At 43.3% G+C, this 25,436-nt stretch overlaps 1 protein-coding gene across 1 annotated transcript in view; it reads right to left on the minus strand.

Moving 5' to 3' along the window:
• Positions 1-4,058: 4,058 nt before the first annotated feature.
• The window catches only part of LOC121586352 (formin-like protein 1), a 62,655-nt gene continuing 41,277 nt past the window's right edge, over positions 4,059-25,436 (minus strand). Inside the window, exons 6-26 of the mRNA XM_045225954.1 lie at positions 23,894-24,019; positions 21,387-21,495; positions 20,989-21,065; positions 18,740-18,833; positions 16,844-16,918; positions 16,525-16,635; positions 14,466-14,615; positions 14,159-14,260; positions 13,791-14,043; positions 9,104-9,331; positions 8,823-8,947; positions 8,298-8,500; positions 7,667-7,901; positions 7,462-7,530; positions 7,261-7,341; positions 5,769-6,062; positions 5,456-5,557; positions 5,126-5,230; positions 4,875-4,992; positions 4,382-4,488; positions 4,059-4,147 (exon numbers count right to left, since the gene is read on the minus strand). Of these exons, the coding sequence (XP_045081889.1) occupies positions 4,397-4,488; positions 4,875-4,992; positions 5,126-5,230; positions 5,456-5,557; positions 5,769-6,062; positions 7,261-7,341; positions 7,462-7,530; positions 7,667-7,901; positions 8,298-8,500; positions 8,823-8,947; positions 9,104-9,331; positions 13,791-14,043; positions 14,159-14,260; positions 14,466-14,615; positions 16,525-16,635; positions 16,844-16,918; positions 18,740-18,833; positions 20,989-21,065; positions 21,387-21,495; positions 23,894-24,019 (2,749 nt within the window). The 3' untranslated portion in view covers positions 4,059-4,147; positions 4,382-4,396. The remainder of the gene's footprint in view (positions 4,148-4,381; positions 4,489-4,874; positions 4,993-5,125; positions 5,231-5,455; positions 5,558-5,768; positions 6,063-7,260; positions 7,342-7,461; positions 7,531-7,666; positions 7,902-8,297; positions 8,501-8,822; positions 8,948-9,103; positions 9,332-13,790; positions 14,044-14,158; positions 14,261-14,465; positions 14,616-16,524; positions 16,636-16,843; positions 16,919-18,739; positions 18,834-20,988; positions 21,066-21,386; positions 21,496-23,893; positions 24,020-25,436) is intronic.

Consider the following 25,436-nt stretch of genomic DNA (forward strand, 5'->3'; position numbering starts at 1 on the left):
ACCTCCCTTTGTCTATGCTCTTGGCTTAATAGGAAGTCTGCGTCGTTAATCTTGGGCTTTTGTCTTGTTTCTCCCCGTAACCCTTTTGCCCCGTTGAACGGTTGGACGTGTAAACCAATGTGGCAGCGTTGTGGGGGCCCTTAGACATCTAATCGGAGGGGGAAATCTCTTGTTTGTTAAAGGCCAAGGCAATTAATTAGCATTGGCATCAAATTGCACTTGATGATGTGTCCAAATGTGTCAGCGAGAGAGGCTCAGCGCCGGCTTTTCTCTCTTTGGGTTTGTTTGTTTGGGTCTCCAAGGCTCTATGGAGAAGCCCCTGTAGGTGCAAAGTGACGGGAGGATAATTCAGATCCGTTCATTTAGTCTGGGAGGCAGCCCACTGTCTGGACAAAGAAAGCATCTTAACTGTTTCAGACATGACCAATTCATTGAAAATGTGTGTTGTTTCGGGGTGAGAATGGTCTGGTTGATCCTAACAGCCAATAGTAGATTTGGGTTTTAGCCCTATATGTGTCCAAACTAGCCAGGAGCCGAGGGCAAAAGTACAAACCAAAACGTCATTGACCAATCACAGAGCAAGAATGTATGCCTAGGGTTAACCAGGGTGAAAGCAGAGTTCAGCCTTCACTTATACAGATCATATAACTTGAGGAAACCTATTATCCTGAACTCAGAATATAGCTCCTCCATTACCTACTCCTATTCCTATCCTTCTCTACCTCTTCCTCTCTTCTTCTGAAATCTCAATCCTTATTTCCTCTCCTCTTCTCGATTCACCCCTCCCTCTCCTCTCTTCTCCCAACTCCCCTTCCTCTCCTCTCCACTGTGGAGAGGCTGAATCAGGACAGATTGCCCGTCCTCAAGTCCTGACAGCAGTGCAGTACTGATCACAGCATCACTTCCCCAGTTTTGCCTATGCTCTGCTTAGCGACAGCCACATGGCCCAGATCTTGACACGAGCGCGACGACACCAAACACAGCATCCCCTGTGGCCAGTCAGGGGAAATACACTGCACTGGCTGAAGCATAGCACCCCATGTGACCACATAGATGTAAGATGTAAGACAGCCAATGACCAAGACAGTAGCTCTTGACCTTTGTATGTCTCTATCTAGAAGGGGTCACCAAATAAGTGCAAAGAACAGGGAAAACAAATGTGATTTTAAAACACAATTGAAACCCTTAAGAAGTATGAGAATGCAAAGGAAAAAGCTGCAGACTGCCTTTTCACAGCCACCCTATTGCATTTGGTTAGGTTAGGAGCTGAGATAGAGATCATGTGAGCAATGTTCTCTCTTTTTCCAGGTCTGAGGGCAACTGCTTTATATCCTCTGCTATCATGGTCAGTATGAGTACTGAGATAAACACTGGAGGTAATATGGTGGACAGCAAGATTCAGCACAGGATCCCACTTCTGACACCAAATGTTGCAAATTGAACACATATTGACCCTGAAATCCTAAAGTAAACACTGGTATTCTATCCATAATGTGAAAGGTTCTGGACTTATTAGCACAGTTTTATACACTAGCCAGCATTGTCATCATTGCCACAGCAATATGAAGATTTCCATCCAGAGATTTGATGCGCGACTGAAAAAAATAAAATGAATGTACCACTCCACAAAATGCAAGTCAGATAATCCCACAGAAGCGTTATGTGCTGTCTGAAGCTTCTGGAGGAAAGTGTCAAAATATTGCCACGGAAGCTCTCTGTGCACGAATATATACCACGGGCACAAAAAATATACATAACTGGAGATGAAACAGCACCTTGTAAATCATAGACATTAATTAAATATAGAAATAAGAGCTAATATGAAAATAAAGACCACATAATTAACCTCAGAATAATCTAAATCATATCAGATATACTGTATTGTGAGAAAATAGTATACTACCCGATAGTTATTGTTTGCAGAGATTATATAATGTACAAAATGAAATCTTCATCTATGTTTTATATAATCAAGACTGTATTTTTATACTTGAAAAGAGGATTCATAACCACATTTTGAACATGTATTCTGTAAATGAGTTTGTTGTGTGTTTTGTTTTGTGTTCAATTGCCATCGTTTTGGTTCCTTCCTACTTACTTAGACCATTGAACAAATTGTTAGTATCATTTCTTGTCATAGATTAATATGGTTCATTTGCAGGATACAAAGAACACATGCAGTGACATTTGTGAAAGATCGGAAACTTTTGGGAGGCTTGTTTGGGAAACAATAGAAATCAATGATGAAGGGTTGTGAACTACTTAAAGTAGCACTACACTCAGCTGGCACGGATAGAGGGAGAGGGAACGAAAGAAATAGAGACCCAGAGCACATTTCCTCATCCCTCTTTACAAGTACTCACTGATGACTACCCACAACTGTCTTCCTCTATCGTAATCAAAAGTAAACAATATAGTATGTACAATATGGTTTCTTGATGAATGTGTGGTTGTTTAAAGTAGTCTGTGGGTGTTATAAATCATGTACATAGACCGAAGATATGTTACTTATATGGATTTTTATGTGAGAGAAACGTAATCCAAACAGCATGCACATACTGTACATTCCTGGAATTTGCACGCTGGGTCAACAAAAGGTTATGTTACTTCTGTCAATAACTCTACTCTATGTATAACTGTTAGTGTATATTAGATTAAACATTGTACAGGACAATAGATTTTGTATCATGTGCAACAGGGTCAGTCAAAACTAATTTTACTGTCAACGTAAATGTAAAGAAAAAGAGATTAAAATATTGTAGAGTAACTACTCTTCCTTTATTCTGAGAGTGATTCTTGCTGTGTGTGTGAGATAAGTGTTGTTTATGAGTACTGAAGAAGAATGACAGTAAAACAGAATGCTAAAGACCAACTAACAGTGCAAATGCTATGCCAATTCTACATATTGAAAGAACTGTTGCTGCTTTTTGTGAGAAGATCAACTATGGCACTTAACAAAGACTGCTGCTTTTGTACCTGTCTGTTTTGTTTTTTGTGACAATAAAAGTGAACCTCTTATACAAGAAAGTATTTGATTCAAATTCATTCAGTGTCTGAAAAGAACTCCAAACCAATTTCATGTTTCATGACTTCTGATATTATAAAGTATCAGACAATCACAATATAAAATGTTTATTAGTTCAAACTCAAAATAGTGAAACAAAGAAAGGGTTATCCATACAAATATTTTTAATATAATACAAATCTTGTTCTAAGCTCCGTCCTGAGCTGTTGTAATCCTACTAGTCCTAGGACAGACAGACAGGTCAATATGCCTTTACACCAGATACAGCAGTTATTGGGTTTGGCAGTTTGCAGCCATCTGAGTACCACAAATAGAATAAACTATTAATTATGAAACACAATTGTAGAGTCTTGCCTAGCTTTCACTAATTGTTGCTGTATGTACACTGTCCCAGTGCTCGACCTCCCATACACATGTCCAAAAGCTCTAATGAAGATTGCAGAGAATGATGGTGATTCTCATTTAAATCACGCAGTTGAACTATAAAGTCCATCCATGGCCAAGCCCTTACTCTATTAACATTATGTAGAAATAGGAAGTGTTTACTTAAGTGTTGCGTCGTGCATAAGAACAGCCCTTAGCTGTGGTATATTGGCCATATATCACAAACCCCAGAGGTGCCTTATTGCTATTATAAACTTTGTCATACCCATGTTATACGGTCTGATATACCACGGCTTTTAGCCAATCAGCATTCAGGGCTCGAACCACCAAGTTTATAATGAGAAATGGAGTGTATTTACTGTAGGTGTTTGTTGTGGATCAGAGAGGTATTAGGAAACAGCACCTCACAGTCTAATATACCTAAAACTCTGCTTAGAGGGCAGGCAGTCAAAAGTGAGGTTTGCTGTGGGTAGAACCACATGTAGAACCAATCACCTGCCATACTGGGCTAAGCCTAGGGGAGCTATTTCAAGTTTGTGTGCACTCTATATCAATTAGATTTGGGTGATGCTTTGAATGGAGAATGTGTGTGTGTATGTGTTTGTGTGTAAGCGTGCATGCATGTGTTTGTAGTGTTTCACAGGGAGATATCGGAGGAGATTTGGAGCTTCTGTCTGGGCTTCCATTTGGCGCTGACTCGGGACCCGTCTGTCCGTCTGTACGGCTGGTTCCTCAGGTCTAGCATGGGAGATGATGGATAACAACAACACTGTGAGACCACAACATGCGAACTGGTCTAAACATGCTTTTGTACTGACACTGCCACTAAACCTTAGACAGACAGACAGACAGACAACTGCACCAAGAGACAGAGAGATCCACAGACAGAGAAACACAGTGCTACACTCTAGTGGTGTGCATAGGAGACATAGACATCTCCAGAGACAGAGAGCAAGCGAAAGAGAGACCTACACAATTCTGAGGGGACTATGTAGGGCTCTCATCACTGAAGCCAGAGTCGCAGAAGAGGCGAGAGGAGCGCTTGCCAGAGCGAGCCGTGAAGGGCACAGCCTTTAAAGCTGAAAACCCCAGAGAGAGAGAGAAAGAAAGGGAGAAGAGGGTGACAGAAAGACATAACCAAGGGTGAGGAGAGATATGCACAGGGGAATGAGTGGGAATTACATGAAAAAAGGAGTGAAAAAGGGAGTGAAGGGAGAAGATGAATGTGGATGTGACAGAGACAACAGGATAATGTAGGTGGTGGTGGATATTGCATGACGACAGTTAGTGATCATGTATTTGTGGAAATGGAAAAAGGGTACAGAAAAACAAGCGTTATAATACTGTACATGTCAACAAGAGTATATCACAACTACAGCTTTATATCCAGTATATTAGACCTATATAGCAGACATACACTGTCCTGGAGACCTCAACCCATTATCCCTGACCCCACCAGGCCCACCTGTGATGATGTCCTCGATGGCGCCATCCTTGCCCTCCCGAACCAGGGGGGTCACCTGCCGCCTTTTCAGCTCCGCTATCAGATCCATTTGGGGCATCTTGGGCATCATGAGTACCTGCTGGGGGGGGGGGGTCAAAGGGCAGCCAAAAGGAGTTGGGGTCTAAATTATACATTGTTGAGGGTAAGTGGAGTGGGTCAACTCTCCCTGTGTCTTATTGCTCCTACGTGGTTGGTAATGTGTCACGGACTACCTTCTGTGCTATTTCAGGCTTAGGCGAGGTCGACGGTGGTCCAGTTTTCCATTCGCTGGACAACACATCCTGCTTTCTCCTCTGCTCATTCTCCTGCTCTGCTTGCTGCCGGGGGGGGAGGGAGAGAAAGACATTTGTGATCATTTATGTATGGCGCACTGTCACATTAATGCAACAGTTACTGTTTGATGTGTGGCAAAGAGCTCAGCTCGTCTATGTTGATACATTAACGTACTTACGTTTTAATAGTTGGCTATATGACAAGTACTGTATGAATGATTAAATATATTGAATCAATTAAAAATGTAATTAGTCAATGTGGTGACTAACCTTATATGCCTTGATGAACCTAACAAAGACGGGGAAGAACATGGAGGGAGGTGTGGTTTTAGGGTTCTCTCCAAAGTACTCCACCGCTGATTCATACACATCCTAACATGAGAAACATTAATCATACCTCCATTACACTGTACCTCACTGCTTTCTGTAGCAGTACTTGTGTTTTACAAATATTATTAGCCTCTCCTAAATTAATTTAGTCTAGTGTCATAAAACCGTTACTAGGTTAGCCCCATATAGTAGGCTGTACATTTTGCCACACTGATTGTAGATTTTTTATATATATTTAGTAGTGAGATTTGACCTGGGCTGTCTTGCCATCTCCTACTACAGAGTCCAGCAGGTCATTGTTGCTGGTGAGGAACTCCTGCAACACAGGGTTGTCTTCCTGTATGGCAAACTCCTTCCGGGTCACCTCCATGCCCCTCTCCAGGGCACGCACGTCCTGCAGAATGCTGTCCAGGGACACCAGAGCAGCCTTGTCCAAAAAGTGCAGCTCACTGTGGAACGCTTGGAGCTCAGGGTATTTCTCCTGGATGATGTTCACTATGAAGTGAAGCAGAGTCTGTCTCCGGTCTGTGGACTTGGTGTCTAACAGCTAGATTGAATAAAAATAAATAAATAAAGTTGCACATGCTATACAGTATATGCTCCAAACAATTTAATGGGTTAACCTAATAACCAAAGTTTTGGCAACGTGGTGCCTTCTTAAAGGTCAAATGCAGCTGTTTTTATCTAAATATCAAATCATTTCTGGGAACAGTTAAGTACCTTACTGGATTGTCTTCAATTAAAATTGTGAAAAAGAAACAAAGATAGCTTCTTAACAAAGAGCAATTTCTCAAGCAAGAATTTAGTTAGGACTGCTTGGGAGTGGTCTGAGTGGGTAGGGGAAAACGGAAAACTAGCTGTTATTGGCAGAGAAGTTTGGAACTCTCTTTCTTATTGGTCTATTAACTAATTTACCACCGTCACCAGGCAGGCCAAAACTCCATCCTACTAAAACAGGAACATTTCAGGCGGTCTTTTCAAACAGCTCTTACACTAAAAGGGTATTATAATCATTTTCACAACGTCACAGTATTATTCCAACCTCATAGTGTGGAAAAATATATAAAACACAGGAAAATCACGTTTTTGACTGCACTGGGCCTTTAAGGGTTGACAGCTAGATTAAACCAGAGCCATACTTAGAGGGAACCAATGGAGAAAAGGATACAATGTGAAAAGGTTAGCATGATCCCAGATCTGTATTTGCTTTATGACAGTGGTAGTCAGAGGGGTTGGCGATAGCACATACAGATCTGGGATCAGATAATCAAGGGATACAGCACCCCATCAAAATGAGAAATACAGTGTGATCAAGAGCAAAGGTGTCCAATCCTGATGATGCAGTTGTTACTCGTCTCCAATTAAATCAATTTTGACATTAATTGATGATTTGGGTAACTCTGCCTGTCATTGATTATCTTCAGCAATCATTGTGAGTTGAGACACATCCTCCACAGCTCCACCTTAGTGTTCTAGTCATTCAGTCACTGTGGCTAATTCAGAGTAGGCCTGTCAGAATCGGTTATCTATGGATCTCTCACTGAGGTGGAATCCCATTTGTATAATTACTGTAGATAATCAATTAGATGCTGTGCTAAAATGACATTCTGCTAACCCAAGTGAATCTTCTGGACTAGGGTTGGAGTACAAAACCGATGTGCCTCGTTGTAGGAAAAGGAACAGAAAATGTGCCTCTAACATTTGGTTCATAAATATGTATGCTTTATGTTTGAAGTCTTTCTCACCAAGTCGAGACTCTGCAGGCGGAACCCATAGGCTGCTCCTCTATTGCTGCTGTTCATATAGTTTCCAAAGGCTAGGATGATCTTAGGGACAGAAGAGGCATACCAAAGTTACACACCAATGTTATGTAATCATACAAAACCAAACACTATGACCGCACACCATCCATGCAGTATATCAAAAGAGCAGTCTCCTAACAATACCTCAAGGATCTTCTTCAGCTTGCTAGAGGACTTGATTGACATTGAGGCAGCGATGATTGCATTGAGTTGCTGTTGGACAGATGGGAACATATTATGGTGAATTTTGGTATTATGGTGAAGCTTTGCGCATCCAACTAGATGATAAAACATTGAAACAATCTTGAAATAACATTGAAATAACATTGTTTTCAGTATTTCTACTGACCGGCTGGATGAGCTGGATGCTCTCTGGGAAGTTGCCCATGAAGGTGAGCATACTGATGCGCTGGGGCAGGCGTGGGATCTTGCCAAAGCGTACCATGAAGCGGTCCTCCTCAGGGAGCTCATCCAGGGGCCTCCCTTCTCGCTCGTAGTTCTGGATGAGCTTGACTTCGTACTCTGAGGGGATGAAACGCTCCAGTAGCTCCAGGAAGTCCAGGCTCAGAGCTTCCTGGTTATACCTGTAGGGAGGGGCAAGAGGAAGTGGAGAGGGCAAGGATTATGTACAACTACTACTTCATACAGACACTCTGTTCATACTCTTAGATTACTGTAAGATGACAATAGAAGTGATTTATGAGTGTAGTGAGCCTTCACACATTTCACATTGGTTCTACGTTTATCAGTTACTATCACATGCTTAGTAAAACCAAAGCTAACTATATATTCCTCTCTCTGGCTGTGCATAGTCACAATACAAAAAGTTATACATTTTACATTTTGGTCATCCAGCCGCTCTCATCCAGAGCAATTTACAGTCAGTGCATTCAACTATATATAGTAGTACTACTTCTAGTCTTACGCACAAATTACATGTAGTATTATTTTCGTATAACAACTTGATAACAGACACATACGTCTCTATAGAAGTACAAATGTCTGAGGTGGCCATGCCCCCCTTGCGCAGGGTTATGGCGAGGTTCTTGGCTCTGTTCGGCTCCAGTAGGGACACTTTGCTGGGGGTCTTCTGGGCCACCTTTGCTCTCAGGGTCCTCATGTCAGCCGGGGCCATCTGGGCCTTGGTCTTAAACTGCTCCTCAAACGCATCCATGTTTAGCTCCTAGGACATGGAGGGGAGAGGTAGATGACTCATGCAGGAGCTGTTGGTAATGTCCAAACTGTACGATTTACAGTTAAACAGGTCGTTGATTCGGCAGGAAATGTTGTCATATGACGGGAAACAGATCAGATAGAGGGAGAAATACAAAGGATTTCAGGATGAGAGAAGAAAGAGAAAAGAGAGAGTGGCTGAGACAGAGAAAGAGGGATGGAAAGATTGGAAGGAGAAGAAAGAGAAACAGCAGTCATACAGATGAGGACAGATTGAGATGGACAAGAATACAGATTGTAAGCAGATAGCTAGTAGACTACTGTGATCTCACCCCCAACACGTGCTCATCATCCAGCTCATTGAAGACAGTTCCAGACACCTGGTTGGGTTTAAGGACCTGCCAGTTGAGTGAAGGCATACGGAACTTAGTCTGAATGGGCTTCTTGTTTCTGTTACCTGTCCAGAAGAGGAACACATTCTTTAACAGCACTTTTCATTGTGTAAAACCATTTCTAATGGCCAGTCCTTGTTAGTGGGGACCAATTAACTGAGAGTTTTGTCATTAGAACCACGACTGACAGAACTATCTTGACCTATCGTGTGTTAGTTTACCAGTGTGTCCATCAGGCATACCCCCAAATGGTGGGGGCATACCACCCCCTGGAGGAGGTGGGGGCGGAGGAGGTGGTGCAGTCGAGCCTGTAGGGGGAGGAGTAGGAGGTGGAGGAGGAGGGGCTTGTGCTGTGGCCTCTGTTGCACCAGGTAATGGAGGAGCAGGGGGAGGGGGCGGGACTACAGATGTGGGAGGGGCCACAGGGCCATCAACAGTCGTGATTTGTTCTGTGGATGCAGGGAAAATGAAACAATGTTAATTATTTATGATGAATTTGATTCCCTAAACCAAACCAAATTAATATTTAAAGAGTTTATTTCCAAAACACAATATCTACAAATGTTTCACATTTGTGTTTTTCATCAGAAATTATTGCTTATGGGTACCTTCATGTCTGTTTAAAATAACGATTTTTTATTCATAGATTTGAGATGTGTATGAAAATGTGTTTTTTTGCTAAACGCTATATATCCATTGTTTATCTGGAATGTTCGTATCCTGTATATTTGACTGTGATATGTGGTTGTCTAACCTAGCCATCTTAAAGGCCGAGTGCAGTCAAAAACATGATTTCCTGTGTTTTATATACAAAATAATGGAAACACTTGAGTAAATGAGAGATACAAAGTATATTGAAAGTAGGTGCTTCTACACAGGTGTAGTTCCTGATTTAATTAAGCAATTAACATCCCATCATACTTAGGGTCATGTCTAAACATACTGGGCAGGCCATTAATTTGGCTACCATGGCTCTGCCCCCATAGGACGACAATGCCCCCATACACAGGGCACGAGTGGTCACTGAATGGTTTGATAAGCATGAAAACGATGTACACCATATGCCATGGCCGTCTCAGTCACCAGATCTCAGCCCAATAGAACACTTATAGAACACTTCTGGGAGATTCTGGAGCAGCGCCTGAGACAGCATTTTCCACCACCATCAACAAAACACCAAATGACGGAATTTCTCGTGGAAGAATGGTGTCACATCCCTCCAATAGAGTTCCAGACGCTTGTAGAATCTATGCAAAGGTGCATTGAAGCTGTTCTGGCCCAACACCCTATTAAGAAACTTTATGTTGGTGTTTCCTTTATTTTATTTAGTCAGTTACCTGTATATTCCATACTATGAGGTCAGAATAATACTGTGAAATTGTTAAAATTATAATAATGCCCTTTTAGAGTAAGAGCTGTTTGAAAGGACGACTGTTTTGGAGGGATGGAGTTTTGGCCTGCCTGGTGACATAAATTACAGTGCCTTCAGAAAGCATTCACACCCCTTGACTTTTTCCACATTTTGTTGTGTTACAGCCTGAATTTAAAATGTATTAAATTCCGATTTTTTTGTCACTGGCCTACACACAATACCCTTTAATGTCAAAGTGGAATTATGTTTTTAGACATTTCTACAAATTAATTAAAAAAATGAAACCCCTTTGTTACAATACAAAAAGCAGTCATTGAGTATCCCTTTGAGCATGGTGAAGTTATTTATTACACTTTGGATGATGTATACATACATCCAGTCACTACAAAGATACAGGCATCCTTCCTAACTCAGTTGCCGGAGAGGAAGGAAACATCTCAGGGATTTTCACCATGAGGCCAATAGTGACTTTAAAACAGCTACAGAGTTTAACGGCTGTGATAGGAGAAAACTGAGGATGGATCAACAACATTGTAGTTACTCCACAATACTAACCTAATTGACAGAGTGAAAAGAAGAAAGCCTGCACAGAATAAAAAATATTCCAAAATATGCATCCTGTTTGCAACAAGGCACTAAAGTAGGCATAAAATATGGCAAAGCAACTAACTTTTTGTCCTGAATACAAAGTGTTACAGTACATTTGGTGCAAATCCAATACAACAGTACCACTCCATATTTTCAAGCATAGTGGTGGCTGCATTGTGTTATGGGTATGCTTTTAATTGTTAAGGACTGGGGAGTTTTTCAGGATAAAAAATCAATAAATGGAATGGCGCTAAGCACAGGCAAAATCCTAGAGGAAAACCTGGTTCAGTCTGCTTTCCACCAGACACTGGGAAATGAATTCACCTTTCAGAAGGACAATAACCTAAAACACAAGACCATAGCTACACTGGAGTTGCTTACCAAGAAGACAGTGAATGTTCCTGAATGGTTGAGTTGCAGTTTTAACTTAAATCTACTTGGAAATCTAAGAATAAATGGGCAAATGTTGCACAATCCAGGTGTGGAAAACTATTAGAAACGTATCCAGAAAGACTCACAGCTGTGCTTATACAAAGTATTGACTCAGGGGTGTGAATACTTATATTAATGAGATATTTCTGTATTTAATTTGCAATAAATTTGCAAACATTTCTAAAAACATGTTTTCACTTTGTCATTATGGGGTTATGTGTGTAGATGGGTGAGAAAAAATAAATAATTTAATCAATTTTGAAATCAGGCTGTAACACAATTTTTTTTGGAATAAGTCAAGAGGTATGAATACTTTTTGAAGGAACTGTAGTTAATAGACCAATAAGAAAGAGAGTTCCAAACCTCTCAGTCAATAATAGCTCGTTTTCAGTTTTCCCCTCCCCACTTTACTCCCAGACAGTCCTAGCTAAATTCTTGCTTGAGAAATTGCTATTTTTGTTTAAGTTTGACCATTTGAATTGCAAACAATCAAAATAAGGTACTAAATTGTCACCAAGAAAATATTTGACATTGAGATAAAAACGGCTGCATTGGACCTTTAAGTTGCTCTGGATCAGATATTCTGCTAAATGACTAAAATGTCAAATGTAAATGTTTTACATACAGATCTCATATTACTGTATTTAAATATTTTTAAACAAGTTTTTAACAAAATGTATGTCACAAATGTATCATTTGTACAGTTATTTACTATAAATGTATTTATTTGTTACATTTGACTGTGAAGAACCTAGCAGTACTACTTATTTCTCTGAGAGTGGGGTAGATACATAGCATTTTGCACAAAAAAAACATGATCATTTGTCTCTCTGAAAAGAAACCAGTGATAGATTTTAAACAAATACATGTCTGTCATTGAACAACCCCATGCCATGACTACAGTCGTGGTCAAAAGTTTTGAGAATGGTATTGGTCTTCACAAAGTTTGCTGATTCAGTGTTTTTAGATATTTTTGTCAGATGTTACTATGGTATACTGAAGTATAATTACAAGCATTCCATAAGTGTCAAAGGCTTTTATTGACAATTACATTAAGTTTATGCAAAGAGTCAATATTTGCAGTGTTGACCCTTCTTTTTCAAGACCTCTGCAATCCGCCCTGGCATGCTGTCAATTAACTTCTGGGCCACATCCTGACTGATGGCAGCCCATTCTTGCATAATCAATGCTTGGAGTTTGTCAGAATTTTTGGGGTTTTGTTTGTCCACCCGCCTCTTGAGGATTGACCACAAGTTCTCAATGGGATTAAGGTCTGGGGAGTTTCCTGGCCATGGACCCAAAATTTCGATGTTTTGTTCCCCGAGCCACTTAGTTATCACCTTTTCCTTATGGCAAGGTGCTCCATTATGCTGGAAAAGGCATTGTTCGTCACCAAACTGTTCTTGGATGGTTGGGAGAAGTTGCTCTTGGAGGATGTGTTGGTACCATTCTTTATTCATGGCTGTGTTCTTAGGCAAAATTGTGAGTGAGCCCACTCCCTTGGCTGAGAAGCAACCCCACACATGAATGGTCTCAGGATGCTTTACTGTTGGCATGACACAGGACTGATGGTAGCGCTCACCTTGTCTTCTCCGGACAAGCTTTTTTCCGGATGCCCCAAACAATCGGAAAGGGACACCTTTTGCAGAATATCAGTCTGTCCCTGATGTTTTTCCTGGAGAGAAGTGGCTTCCTTGCTGCCCTTCTTGACACCAGGCTATCCTCCAAAAGTCTTCGCCTCACTGTGCGTGCAGATGCACTCACACCTGCCTGCTGCCATTTCTGAGCAAGCTCTGCACTGGTGGTGCCCCGATCCCACAGCTGAATCAACTTTAGGAGACGGTCCTGGCACTTGCTGGACTTTATTGGGCGCCCTGAAGCCTTCTTGACAACAATTGAACCTCTCTCCTTGAAGTTCTTGATGATCCGATAAATGGTTGATTTAGGTGCAATCTTACTAGCAGCAATATCCTTGCCTGTGAAGCCCTTTTTGTGCAAAGCAATGATGACGGCACGTGTTTCCTTGCAGGTAACCATGGTTAACAGAGGAAGTTATGTTTCAAGCACCACCCTCCTTTTAAAGCTTCCAGTCTGTTATTCTAACTCAATCAGCATGACAGAGTGATCACTGACATGATGTCAGCTGGTCCTTTTGTGGCAGGGCTGAAATGCAGTGGAAATGTTTTGGGGGGATTAAGTTCATTTTCATAGCAAAGAGGGACTTTGCAATTAATTGCAATTCATCTGATCACTCTTCATAACATTCTGGAGTATATACAAATTGCCATCATAAAAACTGAGGCAGCAGACTTTGTTTAAATTTATATTTGTGTCATTCTCAAAACCTTTGACCATGACTGTAGATAGTGAAAAAACACACCAATCTCTTTCATAATTTCTTTAAACAATAAAAGCTAATTTACCAACATTTCAGAAAATGGATATATAGCGTTTTGCAGTGAAACTCTTGATTTCTGACATGGTTTCTGAGCCCATGTGTGTGGCTCGTAGCTCACCTGTTTCTGCAGGGACGGAAACAGGAGGGATGACAGGGACCACATGGAGGTCCAGGTGTCCCGAGGACGTGCGCTCCATTCGAATCAGCCCCTGGCACACAAGCCCCTGAACTTTCTCCTCCAGCTCCGCTAAGGCCTGGGCCGAACGATCTCTTTCCCTCGCCCGCTCTCTTTCCCTCTCTCGTTCTATCTCTCTCTCTATCTCCCGCTGTTGTAGAATGGTCACCTGGGCACAGGACTCACGCAGACTCACCTGTTACACAGACAAACATGTCCATGTGTTAGCCCTCTGAGCTATAGCCTAGACATTAGCTCGGGATCTAACGCAAGTCTTCTTTGTCAATGTAATGGACTATAGTTAGGCATACCTTTAGGAGCTCCACCTCTTTGGTGGTCTGGATGAGTTGTTTCTCCAGCTCTGACACTTTCTCCAACGCCTCCCTCTCACTCTCTTCCAGTCTGCTGCTTATCTATAACACACACATGTACACACATATATATAGTCGTACAGACACATGTAGAAACACACAGCACACCACATACATCTACTTATTCTAAATCTTCAAAAAAAAATTGCACAAGCAAAGCGTCAAGTTCACCCAGGTGCAACACATCAGAATAAAGTTTACATAGAGGGTGTGTGTTCTTTTATGTACACAAAGGACATATGGTCACCTGTGCATTGTGCTCCTGCAGCTCCTCCATGTGTTCCAACAGGGCATTCTTGGTCTCTGCATCCTCCAGCAGAGCACCCACATCAAACACGTTGTCCAGGTAGGCCTGGATCTGCACCAGCAGCCGGTCACTCTCCGTGAACTTTAACCTCTGTACATGACAGAGGGACACATACACACATACAGTGCATTTGGAAAGTATTCAGACCCCTTCACTTTTTCCGAATTTTGTTACGTTACAGTCTTATTCTAAAATTGATTAAATTGTTTTTTTCCCCTCATCAATCTACACACACTACCCCATAATGACAAAGCAAAAACTGGTTTTTAGAAATGTTAGCAAGTTTATTAAAAATATATATCACATTTACATAAGTATTCAGACCCTTTACTCAGTAGTTTGTTGACACACCTTTGGCAGTGATTACAGCCTCGACTCTTCTTGGATATGATGCTACAAGCTTGGCACTCTTTCTTCTCTGCAGATCCTCTAAAGCTCTGTCAGGTTGGATGGGGAGCGTCGCTGCACAGCTATTTAGGTCTCTCCAAAAATGTATGATCGGGTTCAAGTCCGGACTCTGGCTGGGCAGCTCAAGAACATTCAGAGACTTATCCCGAAGACACTCCTGCGTTGTCTTGGCTGTGTGCTTAGGGTCGTTGTCCTGTTGGAAGGTGAACCTTTGCCCCAGTCTGAGGTCCTGAGCGATCAGGAGCAGTTTTTCATCAAGGATCTCTCTGTACTTTGCTCCGTTCATCTTTCCCTTGATCCTGAGTAGTTTCCAAGTCCCTGCCGGCGAAAAACATCCCCACAGCATGATGCTGCCACCACCATGCTTCACCTTAGGGATGGTGCCAGGTATCCTCCAGACATGACTCTTGGCATTCAGGCCACATTTTTCAATCTTGGTTTCATCAGACCAGAAAATCTTGTTTCTCATGGTCTGAGAGTCCTTTAGGTGCCTTTTTTTTTTTAACTCCAAGCGGGCTGTCATGTGCCTTACTGAGGAGTGTCTTCCTTCTGGCCACTCTACCATAAAGGCCTGATTGCTGGAGTGCTGCAGAGATGGTTGTCCTTCTGGAAGGTTCTCCCATCTCCACAGAGGAACTCTGGAGCTCTGTCAGAGTGAATATTGGGTTCTTGGTCACCTCCCTGACCAAGGCCCTTCTCCCCCGATTGCTCAGTTTGGCCGGGCGGCCAGCTCTAGGAAGAGCCTTGGTGGTTCCAAAATTCTTCCATTTAAGAATGATGGAGGCCACTGTGTTCTTGGGGACCTTCAATGCTGCAGAAATCTTTTGGTACCCTTCCCCAGATCTGTGCCTCAACACCATCCTGTCTCGGAGCTCTATGGACAATTCCTTCGACCTCATGGATTGGTTTTTGCTCTGACATGCACTGTTAACTGTGGGACCTTATATAGACAGGTGTGTGCTTTTCCAAATAATGTCCAATCAATTGAATTTACCACAGGTGGACTCTAATCAAGTTGTAGAAACATCTCAAGGATGATAAATGGAAACAGGATGCACCTGAGCTCAATTTCGAGTCTCATTGCAAAGGGTCTGAATACTTATGTAAGTAACGTATTTACGTTTTTTTATTTGTAATACATTTGCAAACATTTCTAAAAACCTGTTTATGCTTTGTCATTATGGGGTATTGTGTGTAGATTGATGAGGATTTTTATTTATTTAATCAATTTTAGAATAAGGCTGTAATGTAACAAAATGTGGAAAAATTGAAGGGGTCAGAATAATTTCTGAATGCACTGTATACATAGACAAACTACTGTTCTATTTAATTATGTGCCCAAACATGCATAATTGATTTACCTTCAAATTAAGTCTCCTATGACAACAAAAACATACACAATGGAATTATGAGTCCTTAGGTTTTTGGTAATGATAAGGAAAGACAGTTGTAGTAATGTAATCTCATAAGGTATTATAAGTAGTATTCTTTAAAAAACTGGGGGTATACAGTATTTTGATATTTTCTGAAAATATCTGACCACGTGTCAGTGGTTAGGGGCAACTTCTCTCTGTGATTCTGGCTCACTCACCTCTAGATAGTCATCCAGGCCATGGTGGGTAAACTCATACTGCAGATGGACCCTAAAGTTCATGTTCTCCACTGAGTGGACCATGATGTTGATGAACTGCATGCACGCCACCTGGTGGACATAAACAGTAGGAGATGGCATGGTACACCGTGGGAAAACTATGGTCACGTAACTTCAATGGTTTACATCAATGGAATCAAGTTGACATCTACTATAACTTGCTTATCAAGTCTGAGCATTATCTCTTCTGTGCACAGAAGGAGATGGACCTAATGAACACCTAATGAACACGAATTGTGCAATTTGGAGCCAGACTCACCATAAAGTCAATGTTGCTTTCTTCATTGCAGAAATACTCCATGAGTTTCTCAAAGCGGCTCTTCTCTCCACATACCTTATGAACGACATAGATGGAAGGGGAAAAGGTTTTCGACTGGGCACATCATTCTGCACTGCCACACCACAAATATGCACAGGGGGGCAGGGTATCCTTAAATACAGCCACCTGTTCCCCATGCAGTTTATCTTGCTATGCCTTTCTCTCTCTCTTCCACTCTCTCTCTACCCCTAGGCTATCCGAAATGACTTCTATAATGGAAGTTAGCTGACTTTAATAATGGAACCTATAATATGAACATTACTCATACATACAAAAGTGGGTTCAGAACACTCTGCACGCTAGGAGTAAGTAGTGTGTTTGAAACTGAAATATATCAGTTAGACTACTCTATTGTGTGATATCCATTAGCTGCACCCTTTGAACATGTGTGATTTGTCTTTAAGGATTAACGTCACCCCGCCCACTCATGTCCACTAAATAATACAGGCCTGCACTTCAACCTGCCAGCCTGTACCCCAACAACGCTCACGCTCTGCCACTGTGGGTAACAGGAGCAAGCCTGGCACTATGCCTTCCGCCTTCACTACTACACTCCTTCACTCCTCTACAATGTGCTATCTATCATCTCTCGCTCTCTCTCCCTCCATTAGTCTCTCACCCACACAGTCTCTCTGCGCTGTACCAAAACAAGTACCACTCACTGTGCCGCTTTTGATGCCAGCTCTGTAACTGATAATAGGATACTACTCTAAAGTATTGCTTAAACAATGTGCGTGATTGGATATGAGAAGGCGAGAGCTCTGGATACTGCAATTATTGATGACTTTTATCGAGCTGATTTGAGAGTGTTGAAAAACTCAATCCCTCTTTAAATATTTCACAACTTTGTGTGCATTGTTTAACCGATGCCTATCTCTGAGTGTCATATTATTGGGCTTTAAAAAGACGGACTGTAAGTAACCAACACTGATATATCGTGTTCTGATACTTCCTCAAGCCACCAGACATACGTCATAGGAAACGAGTGAACGTGAGACATTTTGATAGAGAGTTATCTGCTCTGGTCAATGTCCATGTAATTATCCGCTCTAGGGAGAGGTTTCCCATAACTACTGGTCTAGGATCAGCTTCACTCATCATTCCTAGTTATACCAATCAGGACTTCAAAGACAAAACTGACCACAGAGCAGTGCTTAGGGGCCACTATCCATAAATACCACAGGTTGCAGACCTAGCTTCCCTGACCTTGCCCATTTCTAATAATTCCCAGGTCTACATCCAGGTCTACATCGCAATCTCTGGGTAGCCCTATCCATGGGGGTATTTTTCTGTTGGAAACAGTTGCTCCCTTGACAGACAGTGGTGAGAGGTCCACGGAAAGGTTCAACTGTCACGACGCCAACAAATGTTACAAATGTTTTTGCCCCCACCCCCTCCCGCCCCTTCCATACTTTGTGTCTGCTTATAGGAGGCAACTGCCCCGACAGCTGCCATGGGGTTCGGTGTGTGAAGGGGGTGGTGGGGTTCCCCATCTCTTCCCAAGTAACAAAAGGAACGAGAGGTATGCCAACCTGAGCCTACTGTGGCACCCCAATGCCATGTATCTCAAACTGAGACAGGATGTCTTTGGATGGGGGTTGATTGTGCCGTGTTCACACTGCTAGTGTGAGTCATCAAGGAAAGCATGCAGACGACTGATGGCCACATCCTAACTTTTTTTTAGATATCTGCATGTAACTCATGTAAGCTTTGCGTAAATTGAGCACTGATGGGAGCATCTATGACATGTAATATGATATTGAGAGACTTCAGAAGGATGTAGGGCTTGACAGGACTTGTTGGCGAAGAGACTGTCGTCATGGATACCCCTCTAACCTCTTTAAAGTTGTCGAAGGCAGAGAGGATGATGTCATGACCCCCCTTCACTAGACACACGGCAGCCAGCAGCTCCAGCACCAGGGCCTTGGTCCTGAGGGGTAGAAGTGTACATTATAATACCCTCATCCACAGACAAACACGCGCGCACACACACACACATTTGTTTTACTATCCTTGTGGGGGCCAAACAATTGGTTCCCATTCAAAATCCTATTTTCCCTAACCCTTAACCTAACCTTAACCCCTAACCCTAACCCTAACTCCTAACTCTAAAACTAAACCGTAATTCTAACCCTAACCCTTATTGTAAACCTAACCCTAAACCTAACCCCTAAGCCTGTCACGATCGCTGACAGATGAAGCGGACCAAGGCGCAGCGTGATAAGCGTACATTCTTTACTTGTGTACACACACGAACCAAAACAATAAACCAAACGATACGCGAAGTCCTAGGTTATACACAAAACCCTACGGAACAAGATCCCACAAAACTAACATGCCAAAAGGCTGCCTAAGTATGGTCCCCAATCAGAGACAACGAGCTACAGCTGTCTCTGATTGGGAACCACCCTGGCCAACATAGATACAAACGATCTAGAACGAAAAACATAGAAAACTAAACAATGAAAATCCACACCCTGGCTCAACATTTAAGAGTCCCCAGAGCCAGGGTGTGACAGTACACCCCCCCCACAAGAGGGTAGGGGCCGGGTGGGCATTCCGCCTCGGAGGCGGATCCGGCTCCGGGCGTGACCACCACTCTCTCTCTACCCCCCCGTTGCGCCCCTGGTCTGGTCTGGCCCCACTGGCCGGAGCTGGACTGGACACCGGTGGAGCAGGCACGGGCCGTGCCAGACTGACGACGCGCACCACTGGCTTGGTGCGGGGAGCAGGAACGGGCCGGACCGGGCTGACGACGCGCACCACTCGCTTGGTGCGGGGAGCAGGAACGGGCCGGACCGGGCTGGCGACGCGCACCACTGGCTTGGTGCGGGGAGCAGGACAGGCCGGACCGGGCTGGCGACGCGCACCACTGGCTTGGTGCGGGGAGCAGGAACAGGCCGGACCGGGCTGGCGACGCGCACCACTGGCTTGGTGCGGGGAGCAGGAACAGGCCGGACCGGGCTGGCGACGCGCACCACAGGCTTGGTGCGGGGAGCAGGATCAGGCCGGACCGGGCTGGCGATGCACACCACTGGCTTGGTGCGGGGAGCAGGGACGGGCCGGACCGGGCTGCATGCCCACCTTAGCACGACACGTGCGTGGTGCTAGCACAGGACGTACAGGACTGTGCCGGAACACTCGCGGCACAGTACGTGGCTCCGCATAACACGGAACCTGCCCAGTCTCACGCTGCCTAGCCTGAGTACGGGGAGTTGGCTCTGCTCTACCTCTAGGCTCCGCCAACCAGCCTTCCAGCCCCCCAAACCTGGTGGCCTCCTCTCCTAGTCCGCCGATTCGCCCTGTAGCTGCCTCCAGCAGCCCCGTCGTCCACGCCGTGTGCTCCCCCCCAAAAAATGTCTTGGGGTTGCCTCTCGTGTGTCCGTCGTCGGCACGGTTGGCGCCGTTTCTCCTCTCCTGCCTGGGCATTTACTTTTGCCCATGGCCCTCTGCCCGCGAATATGTCCTCCCAAGACCACCAGTTTCCCACCTGGGACATCGCCAACTTCTCCTCCTGGGCACGCTGCTTGGTCCTCTGGTGGTGGGATCTTCTGTCACGATCGCTGACAGATGAAGCGGACCAAGGCGCAGCGTGATAAGCGTACATTCTTTATTTGTGTACACACACGAACCAAAACAATAAACCAAACGATACGTGAAGTCCTAGGTTATACACAAAACCCTACTTAACAAGATCCCACAAAACTAACATGCCAAAAGGCTGCCTAAGTATGGTCCCCAATCAGAGACAACGAGCTACAGCTGTCTCTGATTGGGAACCACCCTGGCCAACATAGATATAAACGATCTAGAACGAAAAACATAGAAAACTAAACAATGAAAATCCACACCCTGGCTCAACATTTAAGAGTCCCCAGAGCCAGGGCGTGACAAAGCCTAACCCCTAAGCTTACCATAGCCTTTTTCCTTGTGGGAACTGGCGAAACGTCCCCACTTCTGGTCCCCACAAGGATACTAAAACTAAAAACACACACATGCACACACACTCAACAACAATATTATTTTACACAACAGACAGACATACAGACTCAGCACACACACACACTAATAATACTGGTCCTCACCTGGGGTTCCTGTTGTTGAGACTGAGCGTGATCTCGTTCACACAGCATGGGTGAGTCATCACCAGGTTAAACCCAGACTAAACCCACACATACACACAGTTGTCAGTCATCGCCATCGTCAGTCATATGACATATACTGCAGTGTAGACTTGATTATTACTGACACAAAGCCTGTCAACTGTCGCTTTTTCAATGGACAATGTCTTCCAGCATAGGAGGGAGGCATAAAGTAATGGCGTGTAAAACACCAAGCCATGAGGCTAAAATAAATGTTATTCCTAGCTAACTCTATTTAGTCACTCTGTTTTAACAGTAGAAATAAAGGTGAATAGGCCTACCTGGCCAAATGTTATAGGTTGAATAAAGGTTAAATAAGGTTTACATGGAGCAGTGTGTACCTGGTAGTTCATGATGGCACGTAGACACATGATGCAGAGGTGAACGTCGTCTTTCTGACTGACGAGGCGTGAGTTCCTCAGCGCTTTCCTGTTGTGGAGAGAGTTGAATCTGCCAGGTGAGAAATGTAGCTGTTATTACCATGTTATTACTAATGCATAGCGCTATGCATTATGTAAATATTAGGTTATTACAAAGCCACAGTAACACATTTTCATTCAAAGCCCTTGCGGTATGTTTAAATAACTATAAAATGTAAACTCTAGGTGTTTATAATGTCTACATATTTCAAAATTGTTCATAAATAAGAATTACTCTCTCGCCTACATTTTCATTGCTAGGGTCATTCTTGTTAATGATGAACTAAGAAATTAGTCTTTATTCCCATTCTCAACACCACAACGAGAGGCATAATGGTGGTGTGCATATTAATAGTCCCTTCAAAATGACATCTGAGTTAGTAAGAGTGAGAGAGGGACAAAGAAAGGTTAGAGAAACAGAGACAATCCAACATAAGAGAGAGGAGGCGATGATGAGAAATGGTTCTTACACACCCTTCAATGACAGGCAGTGCCCCAAAATGGACCCTCCAAGATGTCTGTTGATGGGTGGAATGTCTGATGGTTTGGCCCTAGTCAGACATTGCTCACATTCACGTTTACACAATGTTTACATTTAGACATAGACTACATTGTTGAGAGGGAGGCATGCTGCATCCAACGTTTACCCTACAGATGAAAAGGATTATAGAGGTGTGTGTGTGTGTGGCTTCAGAAAGAACAGGAGTACGGTCGACATGATATTCACGGCACGGCAACTCCAGAAGAAGTGCTGTGAACAACATCAGGACCTTTTCATGGCCTTTGTCGACCTCTCCAAGGCCTTGTGAGCAGAGAACTACTATGGGGCATTCTTTTGGCTGTCCAGACAAATTTGTCAACATTCTTTGCCAGTTCCATGATGGGATGATGACTCGGGTGGCCATAGGAGGGCAGTAGTCAGTGTCCTTTGGAGTAAGCATCGGTGTGAGGCAGGGGTGTGTGCTGGCACCTGTACTCTTTAACATCTTCCTCCTATGTGTCACCCAGCTTCTCCACAAGGGGCTTGAGGACAGCAGCGGGGTTGCGGTGGACTTCAGGCTGGATGGAAACCTATTCAACATTAGGAGGCTCCAAGCAACCACCAAGGTTTTGACGGAGTGGGTTCTTGAGCTGCAGAATGCTGATGACTGTGCTCTTGTGGCCCACACTCCGGAAGACCTTCAGTCCATCCATGTAACGGCTGTGAGGGTCTATAGCAGGATGGGACTGTCTATCAACACCACCAAGACAGAGGTGGTCTGCCAATGGAGATCCAGCCCTCCACCCACCATGCCTGTCTTCACCATTAAACAAAATCACTGGCAATAGTCCCCTCCTTCAAATACCTGGGCAGCATCCTCTCGGAGGACTGCAGCATCGACTTCAAAATTCTAAATAGGATCAAGCAAGCATCAGCTGCCTTCAGGAAACTCAGACACATGCATTCACATTTGATCAAAAGTATCAGTAATAATATTTCTCCACTCCTGTTCCTGAAACTAAATTAACATTTGTTTTATAATTGCACTGCAAGAAATGCATAATTCTGCAGGAGTTAATATTACAGTACACTAAATGTGAGAGGTTATAGGCCTACAGTCCATATTTCAGTTACTATTCCATGTATCCCATATGAACTTAAATGAGGAATATTCGGTTTATTCATGGATACAGGGATACATACTCATGAGCGGAATATCAAAGGTGCATGTAAACAGCTTATCCCAAATAAGACCTTAAGCGGGATATGTAAACGTGCTCAATGTCATCTACATCAAAGTGAATCAGGTTGTCAATGCCCATGGAATGAATGTCACCTGTGTTTTGATAAAAAAATGTCAACACCACCACATAATTTGAATTAGATGTAATCTATCTATAAGATGACTACAACACAGTCCACAGTAGTGTGAAAAAGTTGGGGGAAAGAGAAACATATAGCTACAGACAGGGGACTAAATCCCCTGTATCTAATTCAAATAATCTGTCAGACATATCTCATATCACAGTACTGACCTGCCTCTGCATCTCATAATACTGTAACATAGTTATAAAGCCAGGCCTTTGTCTCCCAGGAAAACTCTTCTCGAATCTCTCTGTGTGTTTGTGTGTGTGTGTGTCAGCCTACCACCCGCTGCAATGATCCAGTCGTGCAGTGACGTCAATCACAGACATCCACAGAGATCAATCTACGGACACATCAACTCCCAGGGGGGGGGACTGGGAAGGGGGAATGGTGTGTGTGTATGTGTCACAATGTGTGTGTCACAGAGTGTGGGTGTGGGGAGGAGTGGGAGTCCTTGTTCATTCCTCGCAATTAACGCCCATGAATCTAGGATGCAAGAACTACAAGTGTAGCCCAACCTCAGTCCCATCTAACAGACAGAAGTTCATCTCCATACTTCTCACCAATTCCTGGTGACACTCACCTCACAGTAAGGGCACGAGCCGCTTTAGAAGCACCATGGGTTGGAGAGTTACTGGCACTCCTCGTCAAGTCCTCCACCGATTTCTCTGGTGTGGAAGTCCCATTGTCCAAACTGTCCATGTCATAGCTGAGAGTCCAAAGAACCAGGAATTTGGACATGAATGGGAGAGTTGACCCAATATTATCAATGTGGAATATTAAAGTGACGTTAAATGTTAAATCTAAAGCCCTCGGATATGTTTCATTACTAAAGTGTCCCAAAAAGAAGAAGCAAAGACCCAGAACTACCAAAAAGACCCACATCAGGTTGAAGCCTCTATATCAAAACATTTTCCTCTCAGATTGTCCCATCCACATACAAGTGCCTTCAGAAAGTATTCATACCCCTTGACTTATTTGTCATTTTGTTGTGTTACAGCCTGAATTCAAAATGAATTACATCTATTTGTTTGTCTCGCCCATCTACACACAATACCACAAAATGACGAAGTGAAATTTTTGAACATTTATTGGAAATAAAATAAAGCAATATCTCAATTACATAAGTATTCACACCCCTGTGCTATGGCACTCCAAATTGAGCTCAGGTGCATCCAATGTCCTTTGATCCTCCTTGACATGTCACTACAGTTTAAATGGGGTCCACCTGTGGCTAATTCAATTGTTTGGACATGATTTAGAAAGAAACACACCTGCCTATATAAGGTCCCATAGTTGACAGTTCATGTCAGAGCAGAAACTATACCATGAAGTCCAAGGAACTGTCCGTAGATCTCAGAGATTGTGATGAGGCATATACAGTGGGGGAAAAAAGTATTTGATCCCCTGTTGATTTTGTACATTTGCCCACTGACAAAGACAAGATCAGTCTATAATTTTAATGGTAGGTTTATTTGAACAGTGAGAGACAGAATAACAACAAAAAAATCCAGAAAAACACATGTCAAAAGTGTTGGTATTGTAAGTCGCTCTGGATAAGAGCGTCTGCTAAATGACTTAAATGTAAATGTAAATGTTATAAATTGATTTCCATTTTAATGAGGGAAATAAGTATTTGACCCCTCTGCAAAGCATGACTTAGTACTTGGTGGCAAAACCCTTGATGGCAATCACAGAGGTCAGACATTTCTTGTAGTTGGCCACCAGGTTTGCACACATCTCAGGAGGTATTTTGTCCCACTCCTCTTTGCAGATCTTCTCCAAGTCATTAAGGTTTCGAGCCTGACATTTGGCAACTCAAACCTTCAGCTCCCTCCACAGATTTTCGATGGGATTAAGGTCTGGAGACTGGCTAGGCCACTCCAGGACCTTAATGTGCTTCTTCTTGAGCCACTCCTTTGTTGCCTTGGCCGTGTGTTTTGGGTCATTGTCATGCTGGAATACCCATTCACGACCAATTTTCAATGCCCTGGTTGAGGGAAGGAGGTTCTCACCCAAGATTTGACGGTACATGGCCCCGTCCATCGTCCCTTTGATGCTGTGAAGTTGTCCTGTCCCCTTAGCAGAAAAACACCACCAAAGCATAATGTTTCCACCTCCATGTT

This window comes from Coregonus clupeaformis, chromosome 2 (genome assembly GCF_020615455.1).
Source record: "Coregonus clupeaformis isolate EN_2021a chromosome 2, ASM2061545v1, whole genome shotgun sequence".
In the NCBI taxonomy this organism is placed as follows: domain Eukaryota; kingdom Metazoa; phylum Chordata; class Actinopteri; order Salmoniformes; family Salmonidae; genus Coregonus; species Coregonus clupeaformis.